General features: G+C 54.0%; 1 protein-coding gene across 1 annotated transcript; it reads left to right on the top strand.

The window, feature by feature from the left end:
* The first annotated feature begins 4,811 nt into the window (after positions 1 to 4,811).
* On the top strand, positions 4,812 to 17,384 carry GDF10 (growth differentiation factor 10). The gene is made up of 3 exons (XM_028098465.2): positions 4,812 to 5,127; positions 14,191 to 15,116; positions 17,155 to 17,384. Exons 1-3 carry the CDS (start codon positions 4,812 to 4,814, stop codon positions 17,344 to 17,346), a joined length of 1,434 nt encoding a protein of 477 aa, XP_027954266.1. The 3' UTR covers positions 17,347 to 17,384.
* The last annotated feature ends 450 nt before the right edge of the window (positions 17,385 to 17,834 follow it).

The raw sequence follows: 17,834 nt of genomic DNA on the forward strand, positions 1-17,834 counted from the left end.
TGAGGCAGGCCCTGGGGATGTTCTCAGCGGTGGGCCAGCAGCAGACCACCACCCTGGCAGCCAGGGGAACGGGCACCCAGGTCGTGGAAGGGGTGCTGGCTGGTCAGCACAGCGCCACTCCAGAGGCGATTAGCAGTTGTATGGAGAGACTGTGGGTCCATCTGAATCCGGGGCACGAGAGAACTGGTGGGAAGAGTCTAGAGAGACGTCCATCAAGACAGAGGGGGCAGTCGGGCCAGACCAGAAGGGCTCAAATGCCAGGACAAGGATGTAAGGCTCTGTCCCTCCTGCAAAGGTTCTAAGAAGGATTATTTTGGGGTTGTCAGGAGCCCAGGCAGCCCCGAAGGGGGTCCTAATTCCCAAGTGTCTCTTTGGCTGCCTCCCCCGCAGCCGTCTCCTAACTGCCTTGCTCTGGCCAACTCACACACACCATGGCCCCCTCCCCCAAATCAGCTCCCTTCATATTGTCACTCCCCACAGTGCAGCATTCATGCATCAGTTCTAAATAGTCCCACTGTTCAGCTTTAACGAGAAGTAATACCAATTCCCATGTTTGCTCAGAGAGCACCATATTTCATCAAACCAGAGCCCATGCCGGCTCAGATTACTGACCGAGACAATGTTCTGTAATCCTGGTTTATTCACATGTCACGGGTATTTTAGCAAAACAGAAATGAATGGCCCGAGCCACCCTAGGAAGTAACGGGAGGGTTGGGTTCCCGCCCAGGGGAAGTCATGCTTTCTCCTGCCTCAGTTCTCAGAGGAGCTGACTTTGATTCTCTGAGCTTTTCCTGACTTTAAGAAAGAGAATATGGGCCGAGAAGGAGTCACAAAGTGGGTAGTTATTTCCCTATAAAATGTTAGCTCCACGGATGGATTTTGCCAGAGCAAAAATAAAATCTGTCATTGATTATAAAGTCCTTTGTGCTTGTTATTTCGCAGATTTATTACGCTCGGGCCCGGCGGCCTGGGGAGGCCCTGGGATTCTTGTCTCCAGCGCCCCTGCAAACCCTTCAGCTGCTTTTTCACAGCTCATACCCCAAATGGGAACAGGCACTCACTCACATCTCTTTTGTCCTTGAGGGCCAAGAGCTTTGGAAGCCTAGATGAAGGGCTGTCAGTCATCTTCCCCCCCCCAACCTCTGGACAGGGACCCACAGATACTGCCGGTAGAGGTCTACGACTTCCTAATCATGGAAACATTCTCCTTCCTTTCTTTTTCTTTTTAACTCTTGGCACTGTGCACTAAGAAATGCATTTCCTCTGCAGAGCAAGGCTGGGCTGAACCTCTCACCAAATCTCCCTGAGTCTGGGTCCACTTCAAATAGGCTACAATCTCTTTTGAACACACAAGAAATAAAAGAGTAGTAACAAGGATCAATGCTATTTAGTACAATCTCATGCTAAACCCTTACTAATGATCCTCAGAATATCTTGCTCTTGTCGCCATACAGCTAGGTAGTGGTGAAGACAGGCACACAAACCTAGTCCCAATTGACTCCAAAGGGTCACACTGACTCTCTCACTTCCAAGAATGGGTTGACATGAGGCCACAGACCCAGGTATACAGTGTTGGAGCTGAAACAGAGCCCAGGGCTCAGCCTTCTTGTGTAAACAGGAAGCTGCTGGGGTTCCGAAGAGGCAATGGGGCTGGTGGCAGAGCTAACGAGAGCCAAAAACTGACTCTATCCCAAGTTACCTGAACAATATCATGAGACAGTTGCTCAGAAACATTTCATGGGGTGTTTATTTGGGGAGAGGTTCAGAGGAAAGCAAATAAGCTTGCTTCTCAGAACTGTCCAGGCATGGGGCTTCCTAATGTTTGAGGTTCTTCACTTCTTCCTTGGGGTTTTCTGAGTGTAAGGAACCCAGGGTATGTGGGCAAAGAGACCTGGAAGACTAAGGACCCCCGAACAACCCTTCACCTCTCTGGAGAGAGCCCTTCCTGTCCCAGTTGGCAAGTCCAAGACCCCAGTGCTCCTGGTAAGAATAGTATGTATGACACTCCCAGGACCCCGATCATTTTAGGAGGAAGCTGTCAGAACTCACAGTTCTTAGGACTGTGTCCTGAGTCCACCATCTCAACTCGTATTTTGAGCTACAGCCTGAGCTATTAAAAACAAAACATTCTCATTGGCAAGCTCCACAATTAGCCTCATTTCCACGCTAGAAACACTGTTCTGCATGAGCTGAATTGCACAGCCATTGCTTCTTGTCTCGGCGATGCTGTTTGCAGGCCGTGCTGGGAGCCAGCGAGGATGTGACCCGGTGGTAATCTGAATTGCTTCACCAAACACATTTTTATCCCATCATCTCGGCTACATGAAAGGGGACCATAGTGCTCCAGTGTTCAAGACTTTACAGTCCCGCTGTTCAGCAATAAAATGAGGCAAGAAATATTAGCCGTCCCTGGCTGATGCCTTAATTCTTTCCCAACAATTCAGAGAATCTGTACCCTACAGGTTTTAGGGCTGGCTAAAGCCTGACCCTCAGGCTGGCTTGAATGGAGGGGGAATGAGTTAAGGAGAGCAAGAAGGCTTTAATGGACACAGATCCCGAATAGCCCAGCTTGTCCCGGCCTCCTGCAGACTAACCCTCCTTTTCACAGGCCTCGATTGTGTATGGCCCCAGCAGAGACAAAACTACCCATGAGCAGAGGTTACCCCCAGCCGGTACAGGTCAGAGGCATTCTGGGGGAGAAGGGGAGAGGAGGGGAGAGGGGAAGTGAGGGGCATATGGAGAAGGAGGGGAGTGGGGGTGGGGGAAAGGGAGCAGTAAAAGTCGGTGCGGATCATTTATAAGGACAGATTCATCGAGTCTAAGACTGTGACTTGATCATCTCACCTCCAGGCAAGCAGTTTTGAGAGCTGTTTCACAGAACAAATGGGATATACATTAACGGGAAGTTGAATGCCATGTGAGATAATTATCGAAATAAATAAAATGCTTCTCTGTAGTTTTCCAAATGCAACAGGCCTGAGGTTCAGAGGCTCTCAATAGGATAGCCTCTAAATGGACACTGCAAGATTTAAAAAGAATTACAAATAGGTTGTATTTTACACACCAATAGAAGCTTTTTCCAGCAATTTTTCAATTATTGCATTGTGAGCCCTCCAAGAAAAGTAACGATTCTGGCTCACGGAGCCCAAAGTTACCAAGTAAAGGGAACAGGGTGTTCACAAGTTTGCAAACAGCCCTTTGAAATGTAGCATAGGCAGTATCCTAGATAGTTCTGGAAGAACATGGGTTTGAAGAGGTCCTTTCCTTTCCTCACAAGGATTTGTAAATATTTCGTGTGGCCCTTGGACCCCTTTCTCAGTCTGATGAAACCTGTGGACCCCTTTTCAAAAGAATGTTTTTAATATACAATATTACCAAGAAAGCCAATTACATTAAAATAAACTTATCCAAATATTGTGAAAAATAACTGCAACATAGCAATATATCTGCCTTTTTATTAATTCATGGAAGTCACAGGCATAGTTAATACGCCTGTGGTTGGTTGCCTGCATTTCTAATATTAGGAAATGTTAAGTTTCAGTTACAGGTTATTGAAAATAAAAATGTAAATTTTCCCCATCCAAGTTCGCAGAACCCCTGAAATTCTATCCATGGACAAGAAACCGCACTAAAGGCATGATGAAGTTCAGGACCTCCTGCCCCAGGGCTAAGCGGAGGGCAAGTGGGCCAGGGATTCACTGTACCCTCACTTTATTGTGAAACCTCGGAAAAGCTACTACTGCTTTCTCTTCTTCTATCCTGACGCTTTGGAACCCTTTTGTAAGGCAACTTGAAACCACACCCTTCCTCCCCGCCCACCCCCCCCCCCCCCACCCCGGGACAATCCTGATGGCTACACGTCCAAAGATTAATAAAGACCTTTGATGCGCTTCTTCAACGACTGGGATCATTGTTGACAAATACAGGGTCAGTTAATGGGCTAATTCTGAATTTTAATGTGGATCTTGTTCCAGTCGCCCTAGAACTGGATTGAATAGAAGGAAGAGTTGAACTTGGGGGTTAGGATTTCTCTTTGCTGAGGCTGCCCAGGGACGGTCCGTGTTCCCCTCACTCTTGCATTTTGGATGCCGGCTCAGAGGCAACCGGGCGCACACACATCCCCTTTCAGGTCCTCACGGGGGAGCTGTCATCTTGCAACCACATAGTCATCACATGCCATTACAGGGGCAACCCGGCAGGCGGGCCCCCCTCCCAAGGCCGCCCCAGCCCCCGCGCAACCCTGGCCAGGCTGCGGCGCCAACATACAGGAGCCAGCCGGGTCCTGGGTCTCCGACTCTCTGCAGGAGAGCGGGGAGCGCGCTCGCCCACGCCCACGCCCCCCACACTCCTGGGCGCACACTCGGGCGCACACCCCTGCGCGCGCGCGCCGCCGCCGCCGCCACACACGGGCGCACGCACACCGCAGCCGGGCCAGGCACTGCCTTGTCGGCAGCGGCCCCGCGTGCTCCGGGGCGCACAGCCGGTCCCCCCGAGGGCGCCGCCGGCCGCCCCGCCCCGCCCCGCCCCTCGAACCCGCCGAGCGGTCCCCGCTGTGGGCTGCAAAGTTTCGCTGCGCGAGTCCGCTGGGGCGTCGCGTCAGCTCGGGCTTGGCTCCGCTCCACGGTGCTCCGGACGGCTGTGACCGCTGGCCCGGGGCTTGGGCGGCGCGGACAGACCTGAGCGCTCGGCTCCCGCCCGCCTCCACTCCGCGCCCCGCGCGGATCTCGGCATCCAGCGCCCTCGCGCCCTCCGGTGCGCCCGCGCCTTCTCTCCTCCTCCCCGGCTTCGACCCATCGCCGCCGCCACCCACCATGGCCCGTGGCCCTGTTCGGAAGAGCCCGGGACCGGGGCCCCAACTGCTCCCGCTGCTGCCTCTGCTTCTGCTGTTGCTCCGGGACGCAGGCGGCAGCCACCAGGCGCCCTCCAGGTCCGCCCCGCCTGCAGCCGCTGATGGCCTGGCTGGGATCAAAGACCCCTGGCGGCCCCCGGGGGAGGCCGCCGCCACTCTGGGCCCCGGCGCCCAAGACATGGTCGCTGTCCACATGCTCCGGCTTTATGAGAAATACAGTCGGAGGGGCGCGAGGCCGGGAGGGGGCAACACGGTTCGAAGCTTCCGTGCCCGGCTAGGTAAGTAGAGGGGGTCCCGGACACCCCCCTTTTCCTTCTCCCCCTTCCTCACTTGTTCATCCTCCCCACCACTGCAACCACTTCCTTTCTTCCTTCTATTCATAGACTCGTTCATTCATTCATTCATTCATTCATTCACTATTCACCAAGCACCCCATGCCAGGCCCTGAACCTCCAGTGGGGACACCAGAGTGGCAGTGACCCAGAGTTCCTGCCCCTAGGGTGCTGTCAAGACTGGGAGGGTGCCACACTTGCTGGTCTAGACCACCCCATACACAAGGCTTTAAGCACAGGGTGGAGATGGTCCTGGACTGGGGAAGCTCCTGACCGGTGGTATGCATGTCATAGGACTCAGTTGTGTTGGCTCTTGACAGATGAGAAGGGCACTGAGTGGAACAGTCAGGTGGGCATAAGGCAGCCGGGATAAAAGTGCCAGACACCGACCCAGGCAGAGGGCGTGAACCTCTAGCTGGGGGCACTTAGTAGGTTCCAGGGCTGGGCAAACAGAATGAACTGAGAAGGGCCTTGGGTGTCTGGTCTTGGGTACACACAACTGAGGCCTTGCAAGGCACTAACATGAAATGTTCAGACCATGGGGGTTTGAGGAAGGGTCCAGAAGCTTGGGCAGTGGGGGCATCATACTCCCCTCCCACCCTTGCCCCACCTGGGCAGATCCTTTGCCCTGTCCTTCACACCTTGGATGGAGCTGCACAGAGGTCACTTAGAGCACCTCCCCGCCCTGCTCTGAGAGCACTTCCATCCTGCAGCCTCAGCCACCTGCCGGCCCCGCTGGCCTACCTCTGGGGGCCCTGGGCGGGCAGAGAAGAGGCGCAGACTGGTGGCAGGGGTGGCGGGAAAACCCTGGTTGTCATGGAGACCACCCATGGTCACAGAATGCCGTTCTAGAAAGTGTGGGTAGGGGTCCACAGCAGCCCTAGTGGGGGGAAAGGCCATTCATCAGGAGAAACAAAAACAAAAACAAAAACTGTTGGTCTCTAGGGACCAACCCCTCCTGAGGTGGAGAGGAGCAAGCCCAGCATTGGGGCCAGACAGTCTGGGATCAGGTCGGCCACCTGTTGACTGCTGGTTGTGTGACTCAAGGTAACACCTGTTACCTGGGAAGCTGGGCCTTGCATAACAGTGTACTGAGGAATACCTGCCACAGAAAGGCCTGGGCCCCCAGCCGCCACTGAGCAGACCACTTGGTACTGTTCCAGGGCTCCATGCCAACTGGGCCTAACTCCATCCTCCCTGGTAATTTTGATTCATCACATGGGGTCCATTTCTGGAGCATCATTATTAAATTAAGCCAGTCAAGAATCATCTAGCCTTCGGCATGACCTTCGGCATGACCTTCGGCAAATCACGAAACCTCTGTGGACTTTACTGTACTCATCTACAAAATGGGCAGGTCATGCCAGTATCTTTCCTGTGGGGTTGCCCAGAGCCTAACACTGGCCAGATTAGGTGTTTTGGTGCATGTTGTTCCCATGGAAATACAAAGCATTTGTGTTCATATAGGTGTACACTTGACTTTGCATCCATTAACTCAGGCCTCAGAGCCTTGTCTTTGAGGAAAGCAAGGTCAGCAAGGTCCATCCTGCAACAGGGGCGAGCATGTCCGCTGAGCACATTCACTGCTGCAGCCCCCAGCATGGAGGTGCTTAGTCCTGTCTTTCCATTTGCACAGAACGGGGGTAGCACAAATAACATTGATGCATAGGGTGTTAGCCCGAAAAGGAGCTGAGGACAGTGCTTCACATCCAGCCATCCCATTTTACGGATAAGAAAACTGAGGCTGGGGTAGGGGGCCATTCACAGTGGCAGGGGCTGGCACCTCCCATGTGCCAAGCCAGTGCTGTTCCCACTGCTAGCATTTCTCCCCACCTCCATCAGAACTCAGCCCAGGGCTTGGGAGACAGAGGGTAGAGCAGACCATTCTCTGAGAGATCAGGATTAATCCGGACCAGTCTGCGACTTATTTGGAACCATTTGACAGCCTTGGGTACAAATCCCAGCTCCACCAGCTTTCCCTCTCTGAGCATGGGTTTCTGTGCACACAGTGCAGAGGTATGATTCAGCGGGATGAGGTGGGTTTGTGCCTGACATAGCATCGGCCCAGGCAGTTTGGTTTCTCACCTCCTCCCTTGACTCACATTAAGTGGCTCACACCCAGCCCCTCGTCAGCCCTCAGAGATGCCTGCTTCGTGAGCCAGCCACCGGGCTGTGAGGAGCTGTGAGCCTGGGCAGGGACCCCTCACCTTATGGAGGAGGCACCAATGTGGGGGCTTTAGCTCCGGTCCTGGAACATACTAGTACCATCCCGTGGCATGACAGTGGCCTCTGCAGCCTCAGTGGGGTAGTCCCTGCCACCAGGCAACATGGTTCAAGTTCTGAGTGTGGGCTGTGAGCCGGACTGCTGAGGTCCAGATGCTGAGTCTATGACCAGGGCAAGGGCTGGTAATGCTCCCTTCCTTATAGGGTTTTTAAAATGAACTGAGATATATCAAGTGTTTAAGACAGTGCCTTGGGCATGAGTTCAGTAATTTATTAGATGCTATGATGTGGACAGCCCTGGGTACAAGTCCCAGCTCCACCAGCTATAATGCTTCATAAGGTGGACAGACCATACCGGAGGAGGCCAGATAAGGGACTATTATTTTAGCCACCCTTCCTCCCTCCCTTCCATTGCTTCCTGAAGTGTGTCTTGGTACCTATTAAGTCTACAGCAGTGGAGGGCGCTTCCGAGCCTGACCCTAAGGCTTAAGGTTAAACCTTCCCCCCGTCCTAAACAATTGTGTTTTAACTCTAAGCTTTTCCACTGACCTGTGTGAAATCAGGCAATTTACTTAACCTCTCTGAGCTTGATGTCTTCATCTCTAAATGAGAGTAATAATACATACTTATCTGCCAACAAGGCCAAAGGTCACATTCGTTTCAGTTCCCCAAGTATTTCCTGAGCATCTCATTAGGTGGCAGGTGCTGTAAGCTCAGAGGACACAAAGATGCACAGACTCTGGGCCCTGCCCAGAAAAGTGCACAAGCTGGGGGGAAGGGAGAAGTAAGCGGAAGAGTCTGGGCAGCAGAACAGGGGGCACAATGTCATGGGGAGGGGCTGTGGGTATGCTTGGGAGCCAAGGGACAACACTGACCCGGCACGGGGAGGGCTGATGGGGAGGGGCCAGCGAAGCCTTCGCAGAGGTGGTAGGGCTCCAGATAGACTCTGAAGGGCAGGTGGTGTTTGGCCAGGTGTAGAAGTGAAGCAGCCTACTGTGTGCTGGGGACTTTGGTTTCTGTGAGGAAACAATGAGAGGAGAGAGCAGGAGCTAGAGGTGGACCAGCAGGCCCAACCAGGCTGTAAGAGCCTTGAGGGGCCTGAGCTTGGCTGCAGCTGTGGGGCAGTATGTTGGTGCGCAGCCAGTGGTGGAAGTAGAGGGGGAGGGAAAGGGAAGAGGGAAGGGAGAGAAGAGGGAAGGAGAGATGCAGGAGGCGGAGAGAGAAGAGAGGATGCAATAAATTCGTACTTATCTGGAAACCATAGAAAATCACCGTAAAGAAAAGAAGTCATTCTTAATTACAAACCGAAATATAACCAGAGTTAATAGTTTAGTGGAATATATATAATATATATTATGGGTTATATAAATATATTACCATATTCTATATATAGTATATATGTTATATGTTAGATATATATATATATCATTTTTTACCCTAGGAGGATCATATCTTTAACGTGAAGGTAAAACTTGCTATATCCTCATTTAAAGTTACTTCTTTTCGCCATTACTGGTCATCCTGAACTGTTTTTCATGCCTTTTAGCCAGTTGCAATTTTTCCTGTGGAAATGGCTTCCTCCTTGTGGTCTTGAATTCTTACCGACTGGTAGAGGTTTTTTGTATAGTAAGGATATTGACTCTTCATCTATAATAGATGATTTCCTCATGAAGCGTGAGTGTGACATGGGTGACAGTGATCTGGGGTCACGGTGGCAGTGGAGGTCGGGCCATGGGTGAAGACAGTGGTGGAGGGACACAGAGTTCAAGATGGTTGTGAAGAAACAGGATGCAAAGCCGGCAGGAACTGGGATTGGTTAGATGCAGGAGGGGAGAGGCCGCGGGACTCTCTGGCTCCTGCTGGAGGGGTAGACAGGTGGCAATGCCTCCCGCTGGGTATGAGGACAGGCAACGAGGACATGGTGCCCTGAGTGCCATAGTAGCTGGTAACACATGGCCAGTATGTTCTGAGCATGTGCTGGGTACCAGACACCATGGCGTGAGCTCTGCAGAGATGATCTTACAACTTTAGGAAATGCCTACAAAAACTCTGCACAGCTTACAGATGTGGAAACGGAGGCTCCATGATTTGCCTAAGGCTCCACAACTAGTAAGTGATACAAGCAGGATTTCCTCTGGGGCCTGCCTGAAAATAGACGCTTGATACATATTCATTCTCTTCCCTTCTGTGCAGCATCCCTGGTGGCCCATGGCTCCCTTCCTCCACCCCCCATTGGTGCTTGAATCTTTAGCCCCACTCTGGTGTGCGCTTTAGTCCTTTTAGTTCAATCTTTGGTCCCCCTGATGGCTGTTTCCAGGGCAGCGGATGAAGGGACAAATCTCCATGTGGCTTAGGTTCTGTTCTGAGAGTCCTCTTGGCCTGAAGGTTGGTCAGCAGGGTGCCTGGAGGGACCCTTGGTCTAGAGCCACCTCTTCCCTCCTCCCCCACCCAGTCCCATCCCATTACCCTCAAGAAGGAGGCTGAGTGCCCACAGAGTGGACCCAGTTAGGATTATGAGATTTCCAAAAATCCAAAGAAAGAATGGCTCATCTAAATAAAGTTAGTCCTTTCTTTCTCGGAGAGTTAGAACTCTAAAACATCCACATAATGACTTGTGTTTGCAAAATGTTTTGTGCTTCACAGCACATGGTCTTTGTGACATTCGCTGTTAGGTAGATCACCATTCTAATCCAAGTACACAGGGGAGCATGGCCGTGGGGTCAGACAGACCTGGGTGCATGCCCTGGCCCTGCCCCTTACCAGCTGGGTGACTTTAGGCAAGTTAGATACCCTTTCTGAAGCTCCATCTTCTTCCAGAGAACGAATGACACATCTGCTCTCCTCTTTGTGAAATTGGGGAATCAAGCACACATACATGTTTGGGGCTTGGACCTCCATCACTGGTAAACGATATTATTCCCATTTTAAAGACAAGGAAACTGAGGCTCAAGCAGAAGTAACTGAACAAAGATCCTGCTGCCCAGTGTCTTCAGTTGGATATGTATCATGAGCTTCATCTTCCCAAAGAATGAGGCTTTCTGGACTTACAGGATGTGTTTGCTGAGCCCGAGGCCAGCAGGTCAGGGACCCCCTTTGTTAACTGAAGCAGACAGATCTAGCAAAGACCCCACGCTTCCCCCATCATTCACCACTTACTTCCAGGCACCACCTCTCACTCAGGCTTTGGGCTAGGATCTAGGGATGCAGCAGTGCACAGAGCTGCCAAATTTCCACTCCCTTGGAGTTGGTGTTCTGGGGGGGAAGAGAAATAACAAAGAAATACGGATCAGGAAGTTGGGAAGTGACGTGAAGACAAATGAAGCAGGGGACAGAGTGACGACGTTTCTCTTCCGGCCACAGAAGCCAAGGGTGCCCTGTATTTGGGATGGCCTTTGAGCGGAGAGCGAAGGGGAGGGGGCGGGGCCTGGAGGAGGAGGGGCAGTGACAGAAGGGACAGCAGAGGCAGAGCCCTGAGTGGGGAAGCTGCGTGTTGGAGGGACCAGAAGCCAGGGTGGCTGGGGCAGAGATGCGGGTGGGCAGGGAGGCAGGCCAGGTCAAGCAGGGCCTCTGCGAGGGGTTCCGTTTTGCTCTTGGAGCAATGGAGGGCTGTGAGCAGGGCAGTGGCCTGTGAGTGAATGCACCCAACACCCCCGGGCCTCACTTGGACAGTCCTCTGTAAAGCGGTGACAGGGCAGCACATGGGCATCATCACGATGGCCCGTCTGTCTCATCCCTGGGTGGAGCCCCTCTGGTCACCTTTTCTAGGACCCCAGTCAGTGCAACACTGAGCCCAGAGTAGGAGTTTACCTAATCTTTAGTGAGAAAGGGAGGGAGGCAGGGAGGGAAGGAAGAAAAAGAGAAAGGAAAAGGAAAGGAGGGAGGGTGGGGGGAGCGAAGGAGGGAGGGAGGGTCTTTTCTTGCTGACCATGAGACATGGGAAATAGAAATAGGGACTTCTCTTAGGGGTTTCTCTCTTGAGGCCTGGGTTCATGCAAGCCGGGAATCTTCCTGCAGGTTCCCCGTCTCTCGTCACAGCCTGGAGCCCCCTGCACTGCCTGCATGTAGACACAGTCAGAGAGCAGAGCTACCCTGTGGCCCTTCACATGCTGGGGATGGGGGTGGCCCATCACTACCCCACAGTTTCCCCCAGTTCCCCCAGAGAGGGTCTTCAGGCAGCAGGCTGCCTCATGAGGGACAAGCTCCCTATGGCCAAAGGTGTTGAAGCCACACGGAGGAAGGACTCCTGTCCTGAGTGGGATTGATCAGGCTGGGCGTCAATCTCAGAACACACTTTCTGTGGTTCTCTGTTGGAAGAGGAGCGGTATTTGCTGTCCCTCTTCTGCATCCTGTGCAGGAATAACCTTCAGGGAAGGTCAGTCCTCCTCTCAGGCACTTCTTGCTCCTTGAGGGCAGGCCTCCCAGCGCCTTCCTTGGGCCACACCTGCCTCAGGCCAAAGCTGCTGTCCCTGGCATGGTGGTCACAGTCATCCTTCTTCATAGATCCTCTGGTCCGTTAGCTCCTCACTGGGAGGGAGGCTGAGGTGCCTTTCCTCTGGGGAGGTCTATCTCTGTTGCCCAAGTCTGCTGTGTCCTTCCTCACCAAAGGCTGTAAGTTCCTAGGCCAGAGATGCCTGCATCCTGCCGCAGTGGGCCAACTCTTTGGAAAGTGTCAGAAATATCTGTCCTAGAGCCTCCTAACGCATTTCCTAGCAAGGAATCTGTAGAAGAACAATAGACTTCAGTTGGATAAAAGGAAAAAACACTTTATCTGCCTTGTTAGCTGGGTTACAACTCAGATAATTTGGATCAGTGGGGGGATACCGAGTCGGTGTAGAAGAGCTTGCTTGCTCTGCCAGCCTTGGTCCTTTAGGTGGAAGTGGCAGGGAACCACATTTAGGGGCTCCTCCTTGGTGCCCAGCACACTACATATGCTATTTATCTAATCCTGCAAACGATCATGTGAAATAGAGACCCCCCCACTGTCCACCTGAGGCAGATGAGCTCGGTGTGGTCCTGAGGCGGCCTGGGGACCTGGTTCTTAGGGCCCCGTCTGGCTTGGAGGATGGGGGGCTGCACTGTTGGCGAGCTTGCGCCCCATCCACACATCAACCCTAGATACACAAACTTGCCTGATGCTTAGAGTCCTCTAGGATGCTGGTGAAAACACAGATCCCTTGGCCCCGTTGCCGCAGACCCTCTGAATCGGCATCTCCGGGGGAAGAAGGCAGAGAGCAGGAAGTCGGAGATACGCAGAACTTGAGCTCAGGACACAAAGGCTGCAGTGTCTGGAGAAGTCAAGTTTAATCGGCCTTCAGGGCCCTGCGCTGCTCCTTATGTGTGGAGCACATTGAGGGGCTGCCACTCTTCTCCTTGGGTTTGCTCTGAGGGTCAGATAAGGCAGGGTCTTTAGAGTGTCATCTAAACCTTGACTGGCATTGATCAGACCCTCTGTGGGTATGCTTTTCCCTTCCTTCCTCTCTTTCATGGTCCCTTAAGAGTACATGACAGTTCCTAATCGCTTTATGCCTTCTTCCCAATAGAAGGAAATATCCTTAAAAGGAAGATTTTGATTAAAAAAAAAAAAAAAAAAAACAAATCCCAGCTGATTCTGTGGGTGCAGGTGTCAGGGAAGCTAAGAGCCTGACCCATGCCCTTTGGGCCCTGCGTCCCTGCACACATGCACAGTCCTGTGCTTCAGAGCTCTGTGCCTCTGGCAGCTTTGCCCACCAGTCTGCACCAGCACACAGACGCCTGGCATCAGGAAGGAGAGCAGGAGGAGGGAGGCAACCAGCCTGGCAGCTCTGGTCTCCCGCCAGCCTGCAGTACCACAGGAAGGCCTGGGGAACAACGCGTCCCTCCCACCCGGACCCCCTGGGGGACTTGGCCATTCAGAGAACTCATGCTGCCTGGGCTCGGGGCAGCTTCCTAGGACCACAGATGGGGATGCTCTGCCCCGTGGCCCTGGGATACACCTGGTAGAACCAGGCAAGAAGGAAGAGGTGCTTGACAGCCCCAGGGATGCAGGGGCCAGAGCATTCTCGAGCTGCAGATGGGTTGTTTGAGGAATGCCAGTCCTTCTCATTGTTTGGGCCTCTAGAGAGCAACCTGGTCTTTGTAGATTTTGTTGAGTGGCCTTGTGCAACCCTGATATTGCTCTTCCTTTGTCAAAGAAGCTTTACAAGCCCTTGGGCAAAACATGTAGCAGATGCCCAGACAGCTGTGCCCTCAAGTCCAATTTCCCTCAGAAGGTACTTCGAACACAGGGGAGTCAGGGGCACTCTGCTTCGTTCACCTTGTTTGGAAGAACGACCACATTTAATATCTGTGAACTAGAGGGCTGGGTGCATACAGGAGGTCGTTCTCACAGGGCTTGCACCTGACTCAAAGCATCCGCCAAGCCTGATTCTACCTTATCTCCTCCATGGAGATGTCAGTGGTATTCGTGCATTTGTGCATTGAGGACACTGGAGTGCAGGGAGAGGACACAGGGAGGTGCCTAAGCACCCCTCTCCCCGTCTGCTACCTCTTCCTTTTTGTAATGGGGTATTGACAAGCCCCAGCCTCTCTGACCTCAGTTCCTCATCTGGTCATCGAGGATAAGTAAGGGCGTCCTCCTCAGTTTACTGTGAGGATGAGCCAAGATGAGGAAAGCCTGGCTGGCCTGGGTGGGGGGGCTCCCTAAATGGGCATTCTTCTTCTATCCCAACCCTGAGTGGGAGATCCCGTGAGCACCGGGACCTACCTAAGAAAGAACCTAACCTGTTGTGGTCTGTCCTGCCCTCACAGAAGTGGTCGACCAGAAGGCTGTGTATTTCTTCAACCTGACTTCTATGCAGGATTCAGAAATGATCCTCTCGGCCACATTCCACTTCTACTCGGAACCTCGGTGGCCCCGGGCACGAGAGGTGCCATGCAAGCAGCGGGCCAAGAATGCCTCCTGCCGCCTCCTGCCCCCGGGCCTGCCTGCACGCCAACACCTGCTCTTCCGCAGTCTCTCGCAGAACACAGCCACGCAGGGGCTGCTCCGCGGGGCCATGGCCCTGGCGCCCCTGCCACGGGGCCTGTGGCAGGCCAAGGACATCTCCCCTATCATCAAGGCAGCCCGCCAGGATGGCGAGTTGCTCCTCTCTGCCCAGCTGGATCCTGCGGAGAAGGCCCCAAGGGTGTCCAGGCCAAGCCCCCACGAGCCTTACATCCTCATCTACGCCGACGACCTGGCCATCTCAGAACCCAATAGTGTGGCAGTGACGCTGCAGAGATATGACCCCTTCCAGGCTGGAGACCCGGAGCCCGGCGCAGCCCCCAACAGCTCAGCAGACCCCCGGGTCCGCCGGGCCACGCAGGCCACCAGGCCCCTCCAGGACAATGAGCTGCCAGGTCTGGACGAGAGGCCAGCGCACGCCCCCCATGCCCAGCATTACCACAAGCATGAACTGTGGCCTGGCCCCTTCCGGGCCCTGAAGCCACGGCCAGGGCGCAAGGACCGCAGGAAGAAGGGCCAGGATATGTTCGTGGCCTCCTCGAGGGTGCTGGACTTCGACGAGAAGACGATGCAGAAAGCCCGGAGGAAGCAGTGGGCCGAGCCAAGGGTCTGCTCCCGCAGGTATCTGAAGGTGGACTTCGCAGACATCGGGTGGAATGAATGGATCATCTTGCCCAAATCCTTCGACGCCTACTACTGCGCGGGGGTTTGCGAGTTCCCCATGCCCAAGGTAGGCTGTCTGAGCAGCAGCGCTGCGTTCAGCCCCTTGTCAGGCTGTGAGTCCCAGCTCTGCCCCTACTGGCAAGTCCCTCTGCCTGGTGACCTATTTCCCGGCTGTGAACTGGGGATTAGAACACCTCCCATCTATTCAAGGTGGGGATGAGTAGGCAGAGGTCCTAGAGTGGCAGCCTGTCAGGGGAATACAGCCCACAGATGGATGTGGTTTGGCTGGGCTTTTGAAAGGGCTGACTTAGCTGAGTTTGAATTTTAAATCAGAACATGTCTTCCTTTGAAAAGCAGGAGATTTATGCAATCTGAAGAGAAACCAGAGTAGGAGAATCCATCTCCTTAGGTGTGTGTTCCCACATAGCAACTGCCTTACAGAGCTGGAAGCACATGCTGCCCCCCCCCCAGCCCCCCTGTAGGCAAGACAGGCCTCTAAATCCCCTTCCTCACCAAGGCTCTTGTTTCTATTCCTGGTCTGGACCTCAGGGCACTGGGGTCTGTGACCAGCACAGAACTGGTCTCAGTGGCTTCCTAGTGACTCCTCCCCACCCCCGCCCGCCCCTGCCTCCCACACAGGACAGGGATCCACGGGGCAACTAGCTCTCACCGTGCACGAGTCTGCAGGAAAGACGGCATGCAGCTGTTTTATCCACCGTGCTGGCCCTGGGGTTTGCAGTCTCCCCTTCCCTCCGGGCTGGGTTGTGGCTCTGTCCGTCCATCTCCCCATGGCCAGAGCTGCAGTGGGCTGGCTGCCAGGTGAGGTCGGCCCTCCCCACAGAGTGCACACTTCCCTCCTGCTTAGCTCCTCTGCTGAGTTTCAGGTCATTCTTTCCCCTTCAAGAAAGGAAGTCCGTGCATAAATCCAATTTGAAGGTAAATAAATCAGTCGGCTGTGATTTCCCAGCCACAGACCCGGGGCAGCATTAACCTGCTTGGGAATTAAGGGGCTTTTCTTGCATGTGCGAGAGAGGAAGGGAGGGGCCTGACAGAGAGACAGGTGTGGGCCGGCAGAGCCTAGCACAGGCCTGGGCAGATGCCGGATGAGCGGTGAGCAGGCTTCAGCTGGCTGACCCAGCACTTACCTTATCAGTCTGGCTGATGGCCTGCCGCCTTCCTTGACAGCGGGCTGAGCCCGCAAATCACATGTCCCTACTTTGCTGTCCTACCCACGTCCCCACGCAAGGGGCCTTTCTCATCAACGCACTACATATAAAACTTCCTTTGGCCCGCAATGAGGGGTAACTCCTGCAGCCTGGTCCTGTATCTCTTGTTCGAGGTGCTTGAGAACAGCATTCTCTGTGTTTGTGGTGGGATCCCGACTCCTCTGGGTGTGCAAGGCTGCCTGGGGAGGGAAAGAAAGCCCACACGGCCCCTGCAAGCATGTTCTCCAACTTGCCATGACTTTGGGCTGCTTCCTAACTGAGGGGTCTTGGTCAAATTACTTAGACATTTTAAGCCTCCACTTCTTCACCAGTCAAATAAAGGTAATCCCACCCCATACGACTGATACTATGACAAGATGGGGTGATGAGGTGAAGCAGCCCCTGACACCCCACAGTCAGACCCGTCTGGGAAATGTGCATTCCAGCCCCATCATGCTGGTGCACACAGGCCTGTGGGCCTTCCCCTCCAGTGCTAAGAACGCACTCACATGGGAAGCGTGTCGGAACTCCTGGGACTGGGAAATGTGGGCAGCTGTGGCCCGGGCAGAACAACTGGGCATCGCCCTCTGCCCGGTTCCTGCCCAGGTCCAGGGACTCCTTGGGGATGAGTGATGCACAGGTGCCCCCAAGTGGCCAGTCGTGTAGGGATGTAACTTCCCTCTGGGAGACCCAAAGGGCAGGAAGGACTGAGGCTTTTGCACACCTCCCTGGGACTCAGTCTGTGGCTGACTTCAGAGGAAATGTGTGCCCAGCCCTGGAATCTCACCTTTTCTTCTAGGCTGACACCTTTTCTGTGGCCTCCTCGAGGACATGCAGGTGGCACAGTGGGTGGGTGAGGGCAGAGCGCCTAGGTGACCGTGCTCCTTTCTTGCCTTGCAGATGGTCCGCCCGTCCAACCACGCCACCATCCAGAGCATCGTCAGGGCTGTGGGCATCGTCCCGGGCATCCCAGAGCCTTGTTGTGTTCCCGACAAGATGAACTCTCTTGGGGTCCTCTTCCTGGATGAGAACCGGAACGTGGTTCTGAAGGTGTACCCCAACATGTCTGTGGAGACCTGTGCCTGCCGGTAAGACCAGCCACTCCGGGATGGAAGGAAACCTCCGTCCCGCTCCACACCCAGCAGGGCAGCATCCTCAGGGCCTTCTGGGGTGAGGGCTGCATATGCGGGCAGAGCTCACAGGCACCCTTGCCGGGTCCCAGAAAGATCTGTCCCTCCGGGGCCCATCCTGGGGTCTCTCATTGCTGATGACTTAGCCCCCTACATGCCAGTCTGAATCTCCTGAAGGAATCTGGGAATTAGCCTTCACCTGAAGGCTGCTCATCGTCCGTCCCCTCTGCTCTGAAGACCTGAAAGCCGAACGGGTCCACCATGTTGGCTTATGTGACCCATCCTGTCATCACCAGGGAAGAAGGCTGCAGATGTGAGGGGACCTGCTCTCTTCACAAGGGAAGAACCTCTGTCTAAACAGTCAGTTGAAAACATGTTGGGCCACATATTGATACTGAAACGCAACGCCTAAATAACGGTATGAACTTTGAAACTCCGCTGCAAAAGCTT

The sequence above is a fragment of the Eumetopias jubatus genome, unplaced genomic scaffold (genome assembly GCF_037043125.1).
Source record: "Eumetopias jubatus isolate StellerSeaLion01/CBP00866 unplaced genomic scaffold, mEumJub1_p1.0 scaffold_17, whole genome shotgun sequence".
Lineage (NCBI taxonomy): Eukaryota > Metazoa > Chordata > Mammalia > Carnivora > Otariidae > Eumetopias > Eumetopias jubatus.